The following is a 17,299-nucleotide window of genomic DNA, read 5'->3' as shown; positions in this document are numbered from 1 at the left end:
TAGTTTGGCCTTTTATATTTTCATAGCCAAACTTTAAAGTACAGCAGCAGCATCTGATATCTGGAAGTTAATTTTTATATATTGATATGTAATATATTTTATATAAAGGTGGGTATCTGTTATGATCTAAAATTTAGATATTAGGGTCTTTTTTTTTAATTTGCAAAATACCAGATCAGTGAGGTCACAGTCAGCTGGTTAGTTCCAATAAGCTGGTGAGTCAGAACAGACTCCTCTTGCAATCATAGTTGACAGCTTAAGTGAGCAAACCCAGTTTTCTAGAGCCCGCCTTCCAACAGACGTGTTATCAAGCATTCATCTCGCAACACTCTTTGAAACTCTCAGTGCAAACTTTCAATATTAAAGGAAGCTCTTTGCCCTGTTAGTAAAGAGATTTAGATGAAGCCACAAACTCATGATAAGAAGCAGAGTAATTATAGATTTAACTTACATTTTATGGCAAATCATACTGTAAATGTTTACTCACCATCTTCCTTAGCTACCTAAATAAAGGCTAATTGCTAACCCAGTGCTTTCAATGGTTTCAACTTACAAAAGCATTTGTATCAATGGTTTCTTAAAGTTTTCCTACAAGTTCTTGCCTCAAAACAATCTGACCTCTGAGTTTAACTTTATATTAAGGCTGAATCAAAACCAGTGAGAGGGATAATTTAGTTCCACATATACAGTTTAAAATGGTTTACCCATACAATATTAATTTCATCTGTGTGTCTCTAAATCAAAGCATAGACTTCACAAGATTATGAGTATTTTACTCTGTCCCTGTTATACTCAGGGGCGTAATGTTATGGTTAAGAATACTCAAACATTGCTATTTTAATTCTCTCATCTCTAATGTTCTTGAGAACCAGGAATTTTGTTATAGACAAAAGGAAATTCAAACGTAACAAAGTGAAGAAATTAAGTAAAAATCCTAGAGTCTTGAATTTAAATCAGAGTGAGCTCAGAGGTAACGTGGTGGCTCAGTGATAAAGAATCTGTCTGCCAATGAAGGAGACATGGGTTCTATCCCGGGGTCACGAAGATCCCCTGGAGGAGGAAATGGCAACCCACTCCAGTGTTTAGCCTGGAAAATCCCATGGGCCGAGGAGCCTGGTGGGCTACCGTCGATGGGGTCGCAAAAGAGTTGGACATGACTGAGCACACAGCACATATCATTATGAATTCATAAAGTAATTTTTATTTGTAAAAGGATGTCCCAAAAGTTTTAGGACAATTTTAAGACTTAAAATTTCAAAAGTATAAATGTTACAGATTCACAAATCTTGCCATTTAGAAGCCTAATTATTTAAATGTATTTTATATTTACTTTTGTGAATTTTGATTAATCAATTTGCCATCTTCAATAAGAGGGACTCCTGATGAAAGAACATCATCAGCATCTAAACCTGTGTCCAAGTCAGATCAAGCTCTGGATCTAGCAATCAGTTTGCAGAAAATACAGGGACAGAGGGACATGGTAAGCTCCACTGTGAGTATGCAAGCAGCAAAGTCTAAATGTGGAAAACCGCATGTCAAGGGGCCTGGGTTCTTCAAAGATAAATGTCAGGAAAAGAACAGGACAGAAGGAAAATCTATAGATTATATGAGACTTTAAAAAAATAAACTTCAAAAATGAGTAAGTCTATATTATAGAGGCTAGGGATGCACACAAAACTGAGAAAACTACAAAGACAAGGAAGTGATTACTATAAAAGTCAGGATGATGCAGCCATTATGGAAAACACTATGGAGGTTCCTCAAAAAATTAAAAACAGTGTTGCTATATGATCCAACAATCCCACTCCTATGCATATACCCAGAAAAAACTATAATTTGAAAAGATACATGCATTCCTATGTTCATAGCAGAACTATTTACAATAGCCAAGACATGGAAAGAATCTAAATATCCATGGACAGATGAACAGACATACACATACATATACACACACACACACATACACTAAAATATTACTTAGCCATAAAAAAGAATGAAATAATGCCATTTACAGCAATGTGGATGAATCTAGAGATTATCATACTAAGCAAAGTAAGTCAGAAGACAAATACCATATGATATCATATATATAGAATCTAAAATATGACAAAAGTGAATATAACTATAAAACAGAAACACACTCACAGACATAGAGAACAGACATATGATTGCCCAGGAAGAGGGGGAGTCAGGGAGGGAAGGCCTGGGAGTTTGGGATCAGTAGATGCCAACAATTATATATAGGATGGATAACAATAAGGTCCGACAGGGAACTATTGTGATATTTTATCAGTGATAAACGATAATGGAAAACAATATGAAAAAGACTATATGCCTGTATAACTGAGTCACTGTGCTATACAGCAGAAATTAATATAACACTGTAAATCAACTATACTTCAATAAAATTAGGGGAAAAAAGTCAGAATACAGTTACCTATGGTGGGAGAGAGGGCTTGTGATTAGATGGGGCACCCAGGGGGCTCTGTTGGGTGGCTGAAAAGCTCTGTCTTGACCTGTTTGTTGGTCACAAGGATATTTATCTTATAATAATTCATTAAGTCATGCATTTATTTTGTGCTATGGATCTGTATTTTATTTTATAACAAAAATAATATAATAAATATTGAAATAATTTTAAAATATAAATTCAAAAAGAGAAGAATACTCATGTGTAGAATCTGTCTTATAGGTTCTATTCACACAACTTTTTAAATTTTATCTTGCTTTCAGTTCTGTGCTTTTCTTTAGTTTTTTTAATTTACATATAGTTAAATTTATTCATTTCAGTTTTGAGTTCTCTGAGTTTGACAAATGCCTAGACTTGTGTAACCGTGGCCTGAATCAAGTCAGAACACTTTCATTGCCTCCAAAATTCCCTTGTGTTGGACTTTGTAGTCAACCCTCCCCCACTCAGTCCCTGGCAACCATTGATCTTTCTATTTTGACAGTATTGTCTTTTCCAGAATGTAATATAAATGGAATAACCTGGTGAATAGCCTTTAAATCTGGCTTTCTTCCCTGGCATAATGCACTTGAGATGCATTCATATTGTTGCATGTATCAATAAGTACCCCTCTTTATTGTAGAGAGTATTTATCCTACTTTTATTGCTGAGTAAAATGTTTATCAGTTTGTTAGTTGAAAGACTTTGGCTTGTTTCCAGTTGTTGGTGATTATCAATAAAACTACTCTAAATATTCACATATAGGCTTTCATGTGAACATATTTTTTCATTCCTTTTGAGTAAATTTTAGTAATTTTTCCAAAAATTGCATGGTTTTTGGGAGGGGGGATCGGGATGGGGAACACATGTAAATCCACGGCTGATTCATGTCAATGTATGGCAAAAACCACTACAATATTGTAAAGTAATTAGCCTCCAACTAATAAAAATAAATGGGAAAAAAATAAAAAATTAAAAAAAATTTTTTTTAAATTGCATGGTTTTTACATTTTTATCTTTTAGTCTGTTGGGTGAAATGCAGAGAGCTCAGACATAAAGAGGGTAGCTGTGAGCATAGTTCAGGCCACATAGAAGAGGAAATTTATTTTCCCCTTCACTCTGTCCTGTGGCAACCTTTTTAAGCTCTCCATAATTGACCTCTGATTTCCTTAGGTGTTAAACCCCTTATCTCTTTCAGAAACAGAAAACTATGATATATATTTTTAAATTCAGCAATGGCTAGAAATTGTAGTTGAATCCAAAGGATATGTTTGGAGTTTATTGGAAAACTTCAAGAAATTAGACCTTGTGGACAGCTGCTTTGAAGAGACAAGACTGAACCAGACATTGGGTCTTATTCAATAAGAGTAAATACTGGAGAATATTTAGAAAATTTTTACTTTGAAAAAATTGTGAATATAAATATTAAACTACATTAGGGTAGTGACTCCATATTGTCAGACAACCCTAACCTTGCAGCTAAAAAGCTAAATTTAGTTATCAGTTATGGAAACATTAAATTTACTCATTATATGTTCATTATAGGAAATTAAATTTGTTAATTTAATTCAGTAATACAAAAAAATTTTGTAGCATATTAAGTTAAATAAGCTGCTATAAGAAAGTGACCTAGATATGCAGTGACTCAAATGAGAGAAACTTATTTTTCTCTGGTAGTCCAGAGGTAGGCAGACAATCTAGGCAAATAAGAGACTCCATTCCATGGGGTCATCCAGGTATTCAGTCTCCTTTTCTCTTGTTGATTCATAATCACAAAGAACAGGAGTTAGTAAGCTTTCCAGTTTGCCGTTATAGCATGAAAGCAGCCATTGACAATATGTTAATAAGTGGCTATGGCATTATTCCAATAAAACTTCAGTCACAAGAACAGATGGCAGGCCACATTTTGACCCACAGGTTATAGTTTGATGACTCTTGTCCCAGAGTGAAGTCTTTGTGGTTGAAGCTCCATTCATGCTCTGGTTTGTGGAAAGGGATAAAGAGGCAGTGAAAGGTAAAACATTCCTTACAAGAGGACACATGATTTCTGCTAACATTCCCCTGACTGAAACTTACTAGTCACATGGCTACATCTATCTAGTTCCAATAGAGGCCTGAGAAAGTCTCTACCTGGGCAGTCATGTACCTAGGTTAAAAAGTAGGGGTCTGATTATAAGAAAGAAAAGAATGGATATTGGGGAACAGTTATTCACCTCTGCCACTTGCCTCAAGTTGTAATACTAGCACTGTGGTCTTTAATGATTTATAGCTTCACTGAATCATTCTGGAACTTAAGTCTGTGATTGTCTTTGCATATCAGTCTGAGGTATTCAAGAACCTCCCTCTCTTCATTTTCTCCCTATCAGCTTCAACAAAGTCAGAATCCCAATCAAGTCAGGATCTGAGCAGAAACTGAAAGACTCAGAGAAGTGGTCTATATGGAAAGCACAGAGAAGATGTGCAGAGATGAGACCAGAGCTCCAGAAAGGACAGAAAAGGATGGAGCAGGCTTGTGACTCCGGTTCCCATGAGGCCTGGGCGCTTCCTGCTTTGCGTTCTGTGCATTCCTTGATCTCCCTTTGTGCTTGAGTCTCCTTGGCTGTGTGACAGGTAAAGTTTCTGAAAAACTGAATGTCTAAAAACAGTTTTTATTCTATACTCAAACTTGATTAATAGTTTGGGGATGAAATTCATTTCCCTTCTGAACGTGAAGACATTACTCCATTTTCATCTAATTTCCAATGTTGAAGTCAAGAAGTCAAAAGCTTTAGCTTCATTCTTAGTGATCTAAAACTTCACTAGAGGGAGGGATGCTCAAGTGGGAAGGGACATGGGTAAACCTAGCTGATTCATGCTGATATTTGGTAGAAACCAATGCAATACTGTAAAGCAATTATCCTTCAATTAAAAATAAATAACTTTTTTAAAATAATAAAAAATAAATGAATAAAACTCCACAAGAATAGGCTTTGATATGATCTTTTTCTCAACCATTGTGCAGGGTTCTCAGTGAACTTTTCAAATTTGAAAACTTTCATCTTTCAGTTCTAGAAAATTGCCTTGTATTCTTTCTCTGATAGTTACTCCCCTACCATTTTTCTCTTGTTCTGTCTTGGTCCAGCATCTATTAGACTGATGTTGGACTCCTGAGTTGATATCTTATTTTATTTTATTTTCTCTTCTCCTGTCTATCTCTGAATCTTTTTGCTCCACTTAAAATTTAAAGTTGATGGTATCCTCAGTTTTAAATTCCAACCCTTTAAAATTTATTTGCTATTTTATTTTTAATTTCTAAAAAAGCTCTTTTGTTATTTCTGAAGTCCATCTTTATATAAATCTCAGTAATTTATTACAGACTGTATATCTTCTCTGATCTAAAGTTTCCTACTGCTGCATGGCCTCTGCTTCCTCTCAGAGGCTTCTCCTTGATTATATTGTTCTCTGTCTTCGGTGTTGGAGGACATCTTCAAATATCTGGATGTCCCATGGATTTCCATTTATATTTAAGAGTACGGCAATTTAAAGGAGTGATTGGAAGGTCTGTGTGCATGGGCGGGGTTTGCCTGATGGGAAATAGAATGCTGCTTTCATCTCAGAGGATCACTATGCATTAGTGCTTAGAGATCTTTCTTTTCCCTTGAGTCTGTACAAGAATGAGATTTTGAGTTGTGTTTTAGAAATGAATATCTTGTAAACTCTGCTCTATTTTTTACTTACACAATGGCAAGGAGGAAATATCTAGGGAATTTATATGGCTCTTTATGCTGGTAAAGTTAACTGTGCAAGACAAGCATGGTTCTAATCAATGGTCTACTTATAAGAAAAAGGTGCAGAAAATTCAAGCCCTCACAAGGAATCAAGTTTATAACTTAAGCAAACAAACACGATTCTCTCTTGCAAATAGAATTTTCTACAGTCTATGTACCATCATGATTATAAATTACAACTACTACTGTATTTAAAAGTTAAATATCATGGAGACTCTCTGCCCTTAGTAACTAAATATGTAAGGTGACGTGCAATTATATTTTAAGGAGTCAAAGTATGTGTAAACTAAAAAGATAAACTTAAAGAGAACTTTGCCTCTCTGACTCAAAAATTGTGTCCATTGTATTCTTGATACACTCAGAATATAAGAATCCCTTAATTATCAATATTTCATTAATCTGAAGCAAATAACTGAATCTGAAGTACTTTGTTTCAATCAAGTCCTTTCTCCATGTTTCTTACTACATACATTTACACCTTGTAACCTATTATTTTCTTTTAATTTTATGCATAGCTAGGTAAAAGTATTTTCAAGTTGATACATTTTCACAAACCAGTCTTTTCTCCAGAAGGACTTTCAATCTCCTGCCTGGTGAGGGTGGGGATATGGGAAGAAGAGACAAGAGGTAATAAATCTGACCACCAACTTATGTGGCGCTAAAAAGAGAAAGAAAATAGGAAGAGATCACACCATTTAGTCCACAAACTTCCCCTTAATCCTCCTGATTTCAGAAGGTACCTCATTCTCACTTGCTTTTATAATTGAGTCAGTATCATTCTAGTAGAGATTGGGAAGAGAGCAAAAGAAGTCTGTGTTCAGTTTAACATATTTAATTGGTAACCCTAATAGATTTCTTTGAAAATAAGGTATACCTTATTAATTATTTTTGGAAATAAAAAAACAGATTTCTTGCTTTACTGTTCATGCTGTCAAGAAAACTGAAGTGCCCCAATTTTGAACTTACTTCCCATGACAGAGACTGTTGGTTCTGACTTAGCATCTATTCTCCTTTTTTTCCCTTAAAAACTCTGAATTTTTTGTTTTATTGAGATATAATTAACATCTAACACTGAATAAGTTTATGGTATACAGCATCATAAGTTGATATCCATATATTGTGAAATGATTACCACAATAAGTTTAGTTAACATCCATCATCTCATATAGTTACAATCTTTTTCCTTATGATGAGAGCTTTTAGGATCTATTCAACAGTACGTGATCCAAGAACTCAAACTTCTCCAAGCTAGACTTCAATAGTAGGTGAAACGAGAACTTCCAGACATTAGAGCTGGATTTAGGAAAGGCAGAGGAACCAGAGATCAAACTGCCAACATTGTTGAATCATAGAAAAAATAAGAGAATTCCAGAAAAACATCTACAAACAGCTTCTCTGACTATGCTAAAGCCTTTGACTGTGTGGATCACAACAAACAGTGAAAAATTCTTCAAGAGATGGGAATACCAGACCACTTTATCTGCCTCCTGAGAAGTCTGTATGCAGGTCAAGAAACAACAGTTAGAACTGGACATGGAACAATGGGCTGGCTCCAAATTGGGAAAGGAGTACGTCAAGGCTGTATATTGTCAACCTGCTTATTTAACTTATATGCAGAGTACATCATGTGAAGTGCTAGACTGGATGAAGCACAAGCTGGAATCAAGATTGCTGGGAGAAATATCAATAACCTCAGATATGCAGATAATACCACCCTTATGGCAGAAAGCGAAGAAGAACTAAAGAGCCTCTTGATGAAAGTGAAAGAGGAGAGTGAAAAAGTTGGCTTAAAACTCAACATTCAGAAAACTAAGATCATGGCATCCGGTCCCATCACTTTGTGGCAAATAGATGGGGAAACAATGGAAACAGTGAGAGACTTTATTGTTTTGGGCTCCAAAATCACTGCAGATGGTGACTGCAGCCATGAAATGAAAAGATGCTTGCTCCTTGGAAGAAAAGCTATGACCAACATAGACAGCATATTAAAAAGCAGAGACATTACTTTATCAACAAAGGTCTGTCTAGTCAAGGCTATGGTTTTTCCAGTGGTCATGTATGGATGTGAGAGTTAGACCATAAAGAAAGCTGAGTACTGAAGAATTGATGCTTCTGAACTGTGGTGTTGGAGAAGACTCTTGAGAGTCCCTTGGACTGCAAGGAGTCCATCCTAAAGGAAATCAGTTGTGAATAATATTCATTGGAAGGACTGATGCTGAAGCTGAAACTCCAATACTTTGGCCACCTGATGCAAAGAGCTGACTCATTTGAAAAGACTCTAATGCTGGGAAAAATCGAAGGAAGGAGGAGAAGGGGACGACAGAGGATGAGATGGTTGGATGGCATCACCAACTCGATGGACATGAGTTTAAGCAAGCTCTAGGAGTTGGTGATGGACAGGGAAGCCTGGCATTGCAAAGAGTCAGACATGACTGAGCAACTGAATTGAACTGATTCAATTAGCAACTGTCAAATACACCATACAGCAAGGATAATTATAAGTCACCATATTGTACATTACATTCCCAGTACTTATTTATTTTATAGCTGGAAGTTTGTACAAGCACTCTAATTTTAATTGGGTGCTCACCATAAAGCTAAAAAATGGCATTTCCTTATTTCCTTTATAGTACATTCATTCAGCCATGTGAATAAGTTCCACCCAATGAAAAGTAAACAGAAGTGATATATGGAATTTCTGGAATGCCTCCTTAAAATGAATAAAGCTTAAATTATTAGAGAAATCAAAACTGAAAATCAAAATCAAATCAAAACTACAATGAGGTATCACCTCATACCAGTCAGAACAGCCATCATTAAAAACTCTACAAAGAACAGATGCTGGAGAGGATGTCAAAAAGAGGGATCTCTCATACACTACTGGTGGGAATATAAGTTGGTGCATCACTATGGGAAACAGTACAGAGGTTCCTCAGAAAACTAACAATAGAATTACCATATGACCCGGAAATCCCACTCCTGAGAATATACCCAGACAAAATTCTAATTGAAAAAGATACATGCACTCCTATGTTCATACCAGCATTACTGGTAATAGCCAAGACATGGAAGCCCCCTAAATGTCCATCAACAGATGAATGAATCAAGAAGACATGGTACATAATAGCAAATGAAGCAACAGACAAAGGATTAATCTCAAAAATATACAAGCAACTCCTGCAGCTCAATTCCAGAAAAATAAATGACCCAATCAAAAAATGGGCCAAAGAACTAAACAGACATTTCTCCAAAGAAGACATACAGATGGCTAACAAACACATGAAAAGATGCTCAACATCACTCTTTATTAGAGAAATGCAAATCAAAACCACAATGAGGTACCATTACACGCCAGTCAGGATGGCTGCTATCCAAAAGTCTACAAGCAATAAATGCTGGAGAGGGTGTGGAGAAAAGGGAACCCTCTTACACTGTTGGTGGGAATGCAAACTAGTACAGCCGCTATGGAAAACAGTGTGGAGATTTCTTAAAAAACTGGAAATAGAACTGCCATATGACCCAGCAATCCCACTTCTGGGCATACACACTGAGGAAACCAGATCTGAAAGAGACACGTGCACCCCAATGTTCATCGCAGCACTGTTTATAATAGCCAGGACATGGAAGCAACCTAGATGCCCATCAGCAGATGAATGGATAAGGAAGCTGTGGTACATATACACCACGGAATATTACTCAGCCATTAAAAAGAATTCATTTGAACCAGTCCTAATGAGATGGATGAAGCTGGAGCCCATTATACAGAGTGAAGTAAGCCAGAAAGATAAAGAACATTACAGCATACTATCACATATATATGGAATTTAGAAAGGTGATAACGATAACCCTGTATGCAAAACAGAAAAAGAGACACAGAAATACAGAACAGACTTTTGAACTCTGTGGGAGAATGTGAGGGTGGGATATTTCAAAAGAACAGCATGTATACTATCTATGGTGAAACAGATCACCAGCCCAGGTGGGATGCATGAGACAAGTGCTCCGGCCTAGTGCACTGGGAAGACCCAGAGGAATCGAGTGGAGAGGGAGGTGGGAGGGGGGATCGGGATTGGGAATACATGTAAATCCATGGCTGATTCATATCAATGTATGACAAAACCCACTGGAAAAAAAAATAATAATAATAAAAAAATAATAATAATAAAGACTAAGATCTAAAAAAATAAAAATAAAAAAAAAATAAAACATTAAAAAAAAAAAAAGAAGACATGGTACATACATACTATGGAATACTACTCAGTCATAAAAAATAATGAAATAATCCCATTTGCAGCCATACAGATGCAATCAGAGAGTATCATACTAAGTGAGATAAGTCAGAAAGAAAAAGACAAATACCATATGATATCACTTATATGTGAAGTCTAAAATATGACACAAATGAACCTATCTATGAACAGAAACAGACTCACAGACAGAGAATAGAATTGTGGTCCAAGGGGGAGGGGATGGGGGAAGGATGGAGTCAGAGGTTGGAGTTACCAGATGCAAGCTAACATATATAGGATGGATAAACAACAAGGTCCCACTGCATAGCACAGAGAACTATAGTCAATATCCTATGATAAACCATAATAGAAAAAAATATAAAAAATAAATATATATAACTCACACATATAATATTGTATATAATATATAAATATATATAACTTTTATATATAAAAGAATATAAAAAAGAACATATAGATATACATACATATATGTATGTATAACTGGATCACTTTGCAGTACAGCAGAAATTAACACATAAATCAAGTATACTTCAATTAAAAAGAAAATAAAGAACACTTACCCTTCTTCTTTCCTTCCTTCATCAGATGAGATGTTAGACCACCTGAAGACAAAAGCCACATCCTAGGATTAGTGGACCAAACATCTTGACGGATGCTAGGTCCAAGACATCTTCTTAAGTAAAGGATGTAGTTGAGAGAGTTCTCTGATTTACTTGGGTCCTGACTAAAAATCTTCATTAATTTCTAAAACCCTTGCCTTATCTTTTCCAATAGTCCATACTTATTTTTCAGGCTGCCTCTTACAGAGATCTAATTCCCCTTCTCAGTTCTAGGTTGTTCTTTTGTCCTGGACAATTCTCTAAAGATCTGCCTTTCTACAGGCAACTTAATTTAGTAATGTTAGATCCCAAGTACAACTCAGTCATATTGTGCTCAGGGCAGATGGGTTAGGCCCACAAGTGCTGTCATTCAAACATCTACTCCAAACCCATCAACCCATGAGCTGTACCTACTGGCTTTTTCTTTATTCAATATACACTAGACTGTGCCTTGCAATGACTCAGATTCTTCTCCAAAAATATAGGAAACACTTTTAGCTATCTACCAACAGCTATCCCCTCTTCATTCTTGATAACGCAATCTCAACTTTCTTTATGAGGTACATTGGTTTCCTATTGCTACTGTAAAAAATTACCACAAATTTAGTGGCTTAAAACAACAAGAATTTATTCTTCTATGATTTGGAGGTCAGAGATCTAAATGGGTCAACAATCCTTCTGGAGACTCCAGAGCAGAATCCATTTCCTCATCTTCTCTAACTTCTACAAGTTGCCAGCATTCCTTGGTTTATGGATCCACAGCACTGCAATTTCTTTTTCAATCATCTCCTTCTCTGACTTCAGCCCTCCTGCCTCTACTTCATAAGGACCTCTGTGGTTATACTGGGCCCCCTAGATAAACTAGGCTACTCGCCCCATATCAAGATCTTTAACTTAATCTCATATGCAAAGTCCCCTTTTCTATGTAAGGTAACATATTTAAAGGTTCCAGGGTCTAGGACATAAACATCTTTGGAGGGCCTTTATCCTGCCTATCAAGGAGGCAATGAACCCAGTCCCTGAGGATGAATCATGATTTGTTTAGTTATAACAATCTTATTTGTATCCCTTTGACAGTAATGGGTCGGTAGGGGGAGGATGCTGTAAGGCTGATGAGTTGTAGGAAGAAGCCTGGATATTTGGACAAGATTTTCCTCCCAACAGGAAAGGTACAAAGGAGAAAGTCCCGCTCTTCTGGTCACCTTTTTCTTATCTTCTGGATGTTATTATATGTGGACATGATGTGCTAAGTCACTTCAGTTGTATCTGACTCTTTGCAACTCCATGGATCATAGCCCACCAGGCTCCTCTGTCCATGGAACTCTCTAGGCAAGAATACTGGAGTGGGTTGCCATTTCCTCCTCTAGGGATCTTCCCAACCCAGGGATCGAACCCATGTCTCTTAAGTCTCCTGCATTGGCAGGGGGTTCTTTGCCACTAGCACCACCTGGGAAGCCAAAGCTACTACAAATACTTTGTGACATTTTAAAGGCCAAAACAATTGTAGAGATGGTGACTTAATAGCCTGACACTGTTAGGCCAGTATCTAACCTTGGAATCACTTACCCTTAGATTTCCTATTAAATGAAATACTTAAATGTTTTTAGGTTAAGCTACTATTAGTAGGATATTTTGTTATTTGCAGCTGAAGTAATTCTAACTAATACATAACTCTAAATGGACCTGAATTGCATATCACTTGGACTCTGTTACTTGCCTGTAAGAATACTGACTCTTAGAAAATAGCTTCCAGCCATACAGGAAATAAACAAAGATAGGCATATTGGTGATTTTAATATCAGAGGAATTATATTTGAGCTTCCAGGCTTATGTGATAACAAGCTACTCTCTTTTTATCTTGTTGCATATTCTTCCTACCCTAAAGTGCACACAGATAGTTTCTATGAATGGTCTCAGTTACTAGACAGTAAATTAAACAAGATAAGGCCTGTAAAGTACCTCTATATAATAGAGTTATATATAGTAACTGTTTAATGATTTATAGCTGTTACTATGGTGTATCCTCTGTGCCTGATGGCTAGCACTTTATTTTGGGGGATTACATTGCATGATTCCTAACAGTGTCACCAAAGTCCCACCTTGAGACAAACTAGACTGAGAAGATGCCTTCTCCATACCCTGATCCTCTCTTAGAAGATTAAAAATCACACCCAATAAAGAAGTTACTTTCTAAGAAAAGTCTGGGGAACCTTCATTTACTTTTCAAATAGGGACTCATAAGTTAATTATAGATATTTTGATTTTAAAATGGGTGCTTTTGAATTGAAAGAGACACATGTACTCCAATGTTCATTGCAGCACTGTTTACAATAGCTAGGACATGGAAGCAACCTAGATGTCCATCGGCAGATGAGTGGATAAGAAAGCTATGGTACATATACACAATGGAATATTACTCAGCTATTAGAAAGAATGCATTTGAATCAGTTCTAATGAGGCGGATGAAACTGGAGCCTATTATACAGAGTGAAGTAAGCCAGGAAGAAAAACACCAATACAGTATATTAACGCATATATATGGAATTTAGAAAGATGGTAACAATAACCCTATATGCAAGACAGCAAAAGAGACACAGATGTAAAGAAGAGACCTTTGGACTCTGTGGGAGAAGGCGAGGGTGGGATGATTTGAAAGATAGCATTGAAACATGTATATTACCATATGTGAAACAGATCGCCAGTCCAGGTTCGATGCATGATGCAGGGCACTCAGGGCCGGTGCACTGGGACGACCCTGAGGGATGGGACGGGGAGCGAGGTGGGAGAGGGTTCAGGATGGAGAGGCACATGTACACCCATGATTCATGTCAATGTATGGCAAAAAAACACTACAATACTGTAAAGTATTGAGCCTTCAATTAAAATGAATAATTTACCCAAAAAAATGGGTGCTTTTTATAATGCTAGGGCCAGGTTCAGTTCAGTTCAGTTCAGTCGCTCAGTCGTGTCTGACACTTTGCGACCCCATGGACTGCAGCACGCCAGGCCTCCCTGTCCATCACCAACTCTGGAGTTTACTCAAACCCATGTCCATCGAGTCAGTGATGCCATCCAACCATCTCATCCTCTGTCATCCCCTTCTCCTCCTGCCCCCAATCCCTCCCAGCATCAGGGTACCTCCCTCTAATTTTGATCCTCAAACAGATCTGGGTGAATACCTGTTCATACCCTCACCCAAACTCTCCCTAGACTCAGATGTAACAAGAGGACTCCTAAGAAGCTGTTATCTGAGATCTAATGCACTTCTAAAAATACCTGTTGAGAGAGGTTTTCTAATTGTTCATACCTACAGACTATTGACAGAATGAAACCAGTCCTGCCTGTCTCTCCTTAGGCAAACACGGGTCTTTTCCTGATAATTTCAGGTTGAATAAGAACTGTTAAGACTTCATCATCCCATAATAAAATTTGGCAAGGACATATGTTTTTTTAAAGGGGGGGCAGAACGTTTTACTGAGCAAGTGGAAGCGGCTGTGGAAGCCCTCAGCTCAGACCCCGCCCAGCCCATGGATGAGAGCGAGTTTATCGATGCCTCCCGCCTGGTGTACGATGGCATCCGGGACATCAGGAAAGCAGTGTTGATGATAAGGACCCCTGAGGAGCTGGATGACTCTGACTTTGAGACGGAAGACTTCGACGTCAGAAGCAGGACAAGCGTCCAGACAGAAGACGACCAGCTAATAGCTGGCCAGAGTGCCCGGGCGATCATGGCTCAGCTTCCCCAGGAGCAGAAAGCAAAGATTGCAGAACAGGTGGCTAGTTTTCAGGAAGAAAAGAGCAAGCTGGATGCTGAGGTGTCCAAGTGGGACGACAGTGGCAATGACATCATCGTGCTGGCCAAGCAGATGTGCATGATCATGATGGAGATGACGGACTTCACCCGAGGTAAAGGACCACTCAAAAACACATCAGATGTGATCAGTGCCGCCAAGAAAATTGCTGAGGCAGGCTCCAGGATGGATAAGCTTGGCCGCACCATTGCAGACCATTGCCCAGACTCAGCCTGCAAGCAGGACCTGCTCGCCTACCTTCAGCGCATTGCCCTCTACTGCCACCAGCTCAACATCTGCAGCAAAGTCAAGGCCGAGGTGCAGAACCTTGGCGGGGAGCTGGTTGTCTCTGGGGTGGACAGCGCCATGTCCCTGATCCAAGCTGCAAAGAACTTGATGAATGCGGTGGTGCAGACAGTGAAGGCATCGTACATGGCCTCCACCAAATACCAGAAGTCCCAGGGGATGGCGTCCCTCAACCTCCCTGCTGTGTCGTGGAAGATGAAGGCGCCTGAGAAAAAGCCCTTGGTGAAGAGAGAGAAACAGGATGAGATGCAGACCAAGATTAAAAGGGCATCTCAGAAGAAGCATGTGAACCCCGTGCAGGCCCTCAGTGAGTTCAAAGCTATGGACAGCATCTAAGGCTGCCCCCGGCCCTCCTAAAGATCCCTCACTGTTCTTTACCCTTGTGTATTTGCTAAACAGAAAACTGATGTTAGATTCCATAGGGAAATAGATTCTTGAGACCTGGCCAACCTGGTGAATTTTGCAAGGACGTACTTGTGTTTCAGTCATAGAATTCAGGAGCATATATCTAGCTATATTTTTTATACTCCTAAATAATTAAAAGTAAAAATTCCATAACCAAAGAGACTCCCACATGAACATGTTAGTAACACTGTTGACCAAGTTGAGATGCCTGTCCTCCTAGTGGTGGCAGCAGTAGGTTTGGGAGAGGGTATCTGCCTGCACCTTGGTTCAGGGAGGGGCTTCCCCCAGTTCTGGCCACTTGGCTGGTAGTAAATGACCAAAGACGACCCGGAGCAAGCATCCTGGGCGTCTTAGGAGGTCCTGGAGAAAGGAACATTCCCAGACAGGTCTTTAGACTGACAGGTCACACAAAACTAATTAAAACAATGTAATCTTAAAGAAAATGGATTACTCTCTTTATAACATGAAACGAGGGTTTTAACGCATGGTTACCATTACTAATGTACTCTGCTGTGGGACATTAATAAAGTTGCTTTTTTCAGGCTAGAATGTTGTGATGCCATAATCAGAACATGCTTTTTTACCTTCCTTCAGCTTCAAATGCAAATTCATCATTGGGTTCACTTCTAATAATTGCAGTGCTTCCTGCCTTGGGCTTTGGAGAGAAGCCTGACAAAATAGTGTTTGCTTAGGCAGTAATTTAGACTTACCTTATTTGTGATTACTATAGCGATTACTATAACTACAAGGTATAATTTTACTTTATTTAAATTTTATGAATTTGAATGTTTTTTACACTAACTTTCCCCAATAAAGTCCACTATGAAACCAAGAAGAAAAAAAAAATAATAAAGGGGGGGCAGAAAAAATACTGCTCTACACCATACACAGAAGTCTAATTGGGTTCTCCTCTTATAGAACATTTGGTTGTTGTTCCATGAGCAGTGACCCAAAAAAGGGCTACCAGAGACAGCATGTTAGAGAGCATGTTAGAGAGCAACATGCTGCCAGCCATGCTGAAATACTGACTAACACATCCACAGTGCCTATAGTGCTCTCTGACTCATGACTGCAAAGAAGATTTTTTCAATGAATTTCTTAAAACTTAGAGGAACAAGAATGCTACACTAGAGTAATAGCTCAGAGAAAGTGAACTCTGGGACCTAAAGTCTTATTTTGAGGCAAATAGAATTTTATGCTGTTTCAAGCTAATTTGTTCAAAAGTTCTCTCACTGATGCTTCACTCCTTTGCACTGCATATTCCATTACCGTCTTAAAAAGAAGGACTCTACCTAACTTGATACATATATTCTATATCTTTCATTTTCTAAAAATTGCCACTGGGAAAATGGACATTGTAGTTCACTTGACCATTATGTCGCACACATATGAAAAAAATCATCTGACTTAATTTTTCTATTGAATTGATTTGCTTAAGGTACCATGTGCAATACCCTTTACTCAATTCAACTTACAGAACTGAAATTCAATCCACACTGTATCTGGCATTTTAAATCCTAGGCCCTTAGAAACCTCTCCACATCCAAAAGCAAGAGTCAGACAAGCTATGTAAAGAGACTCATTTAGCCAAGGCCAGAGAAAGAATCGTTCCACATCCATCTCTGAGAGTAGAGTGCAAGTCCCCAAGGACTGATCAAGACCATGTTTCCCTTCTCCTCAGGCAGCTTCTGACTGGACTTCTTTCACTCCTTTAAAGTTTTGTCAGTTCGGA

The 17,299-nt window shown here is 38.1% G+C and overlaps 1 protein-coding gene and 1 long non-coding RNA gene across 4 annotated transcripts in view; one reads left to right on the top strand and one right to left on the bottom strand.

Annotated features, from left to right (window-relative positions):
• LOC133066363 (uncharacterized) overlaps positions 1–17,299 on the bottom strand; it is a 158,205-nt gene that overhangs the window by 99,214 nt on the left and 41,692 nt on the right. For all 3 annotated transcript variants that reach the window (XR_009695126.1, XR_009695125.1, XR_009695124.1), the window contains one exon: positions 11,027–11,068. This is a non-coding gene — a long non-coding RNA (uncharacterized LOC133066363). The remainder of the gene's footprint in view (positions 1–11,026; positions 11,069–17,299) is intronic.
• LOC133065862 (catenin alpha-1-like) lies at positions 12,145–15,956 on the top strand. Its single transcript, XM_061156365.1, has 2 exons — positions 12,145–12,148; positions 14,522–15,956. Exons 1-2 carry the CDS (start codon positions 12,145–12,147, stop codon positions 15,496–15,498), a joined length of 981 nt encoding a protein of 326 aa, XP_061012348.1. The 3' UTR covers positions 15,499–15,956.

This window comes from Dama dama, chromosome 12, assembly GCF_033118175.1.
Source record: "Dama dama isolate Ldn47 chromosome 12, ASM3311817v1, whole genome shotgun sequence".
Taxonomy (NCBI): Eukaryota; Metazoa; Chordata; class Mammalia; order Artiodactyla; family Cervidae; genus Dama; species Dama dama.
This window is presented reverse-complemented; position numbering and strand designations above follow the sequence as displayed.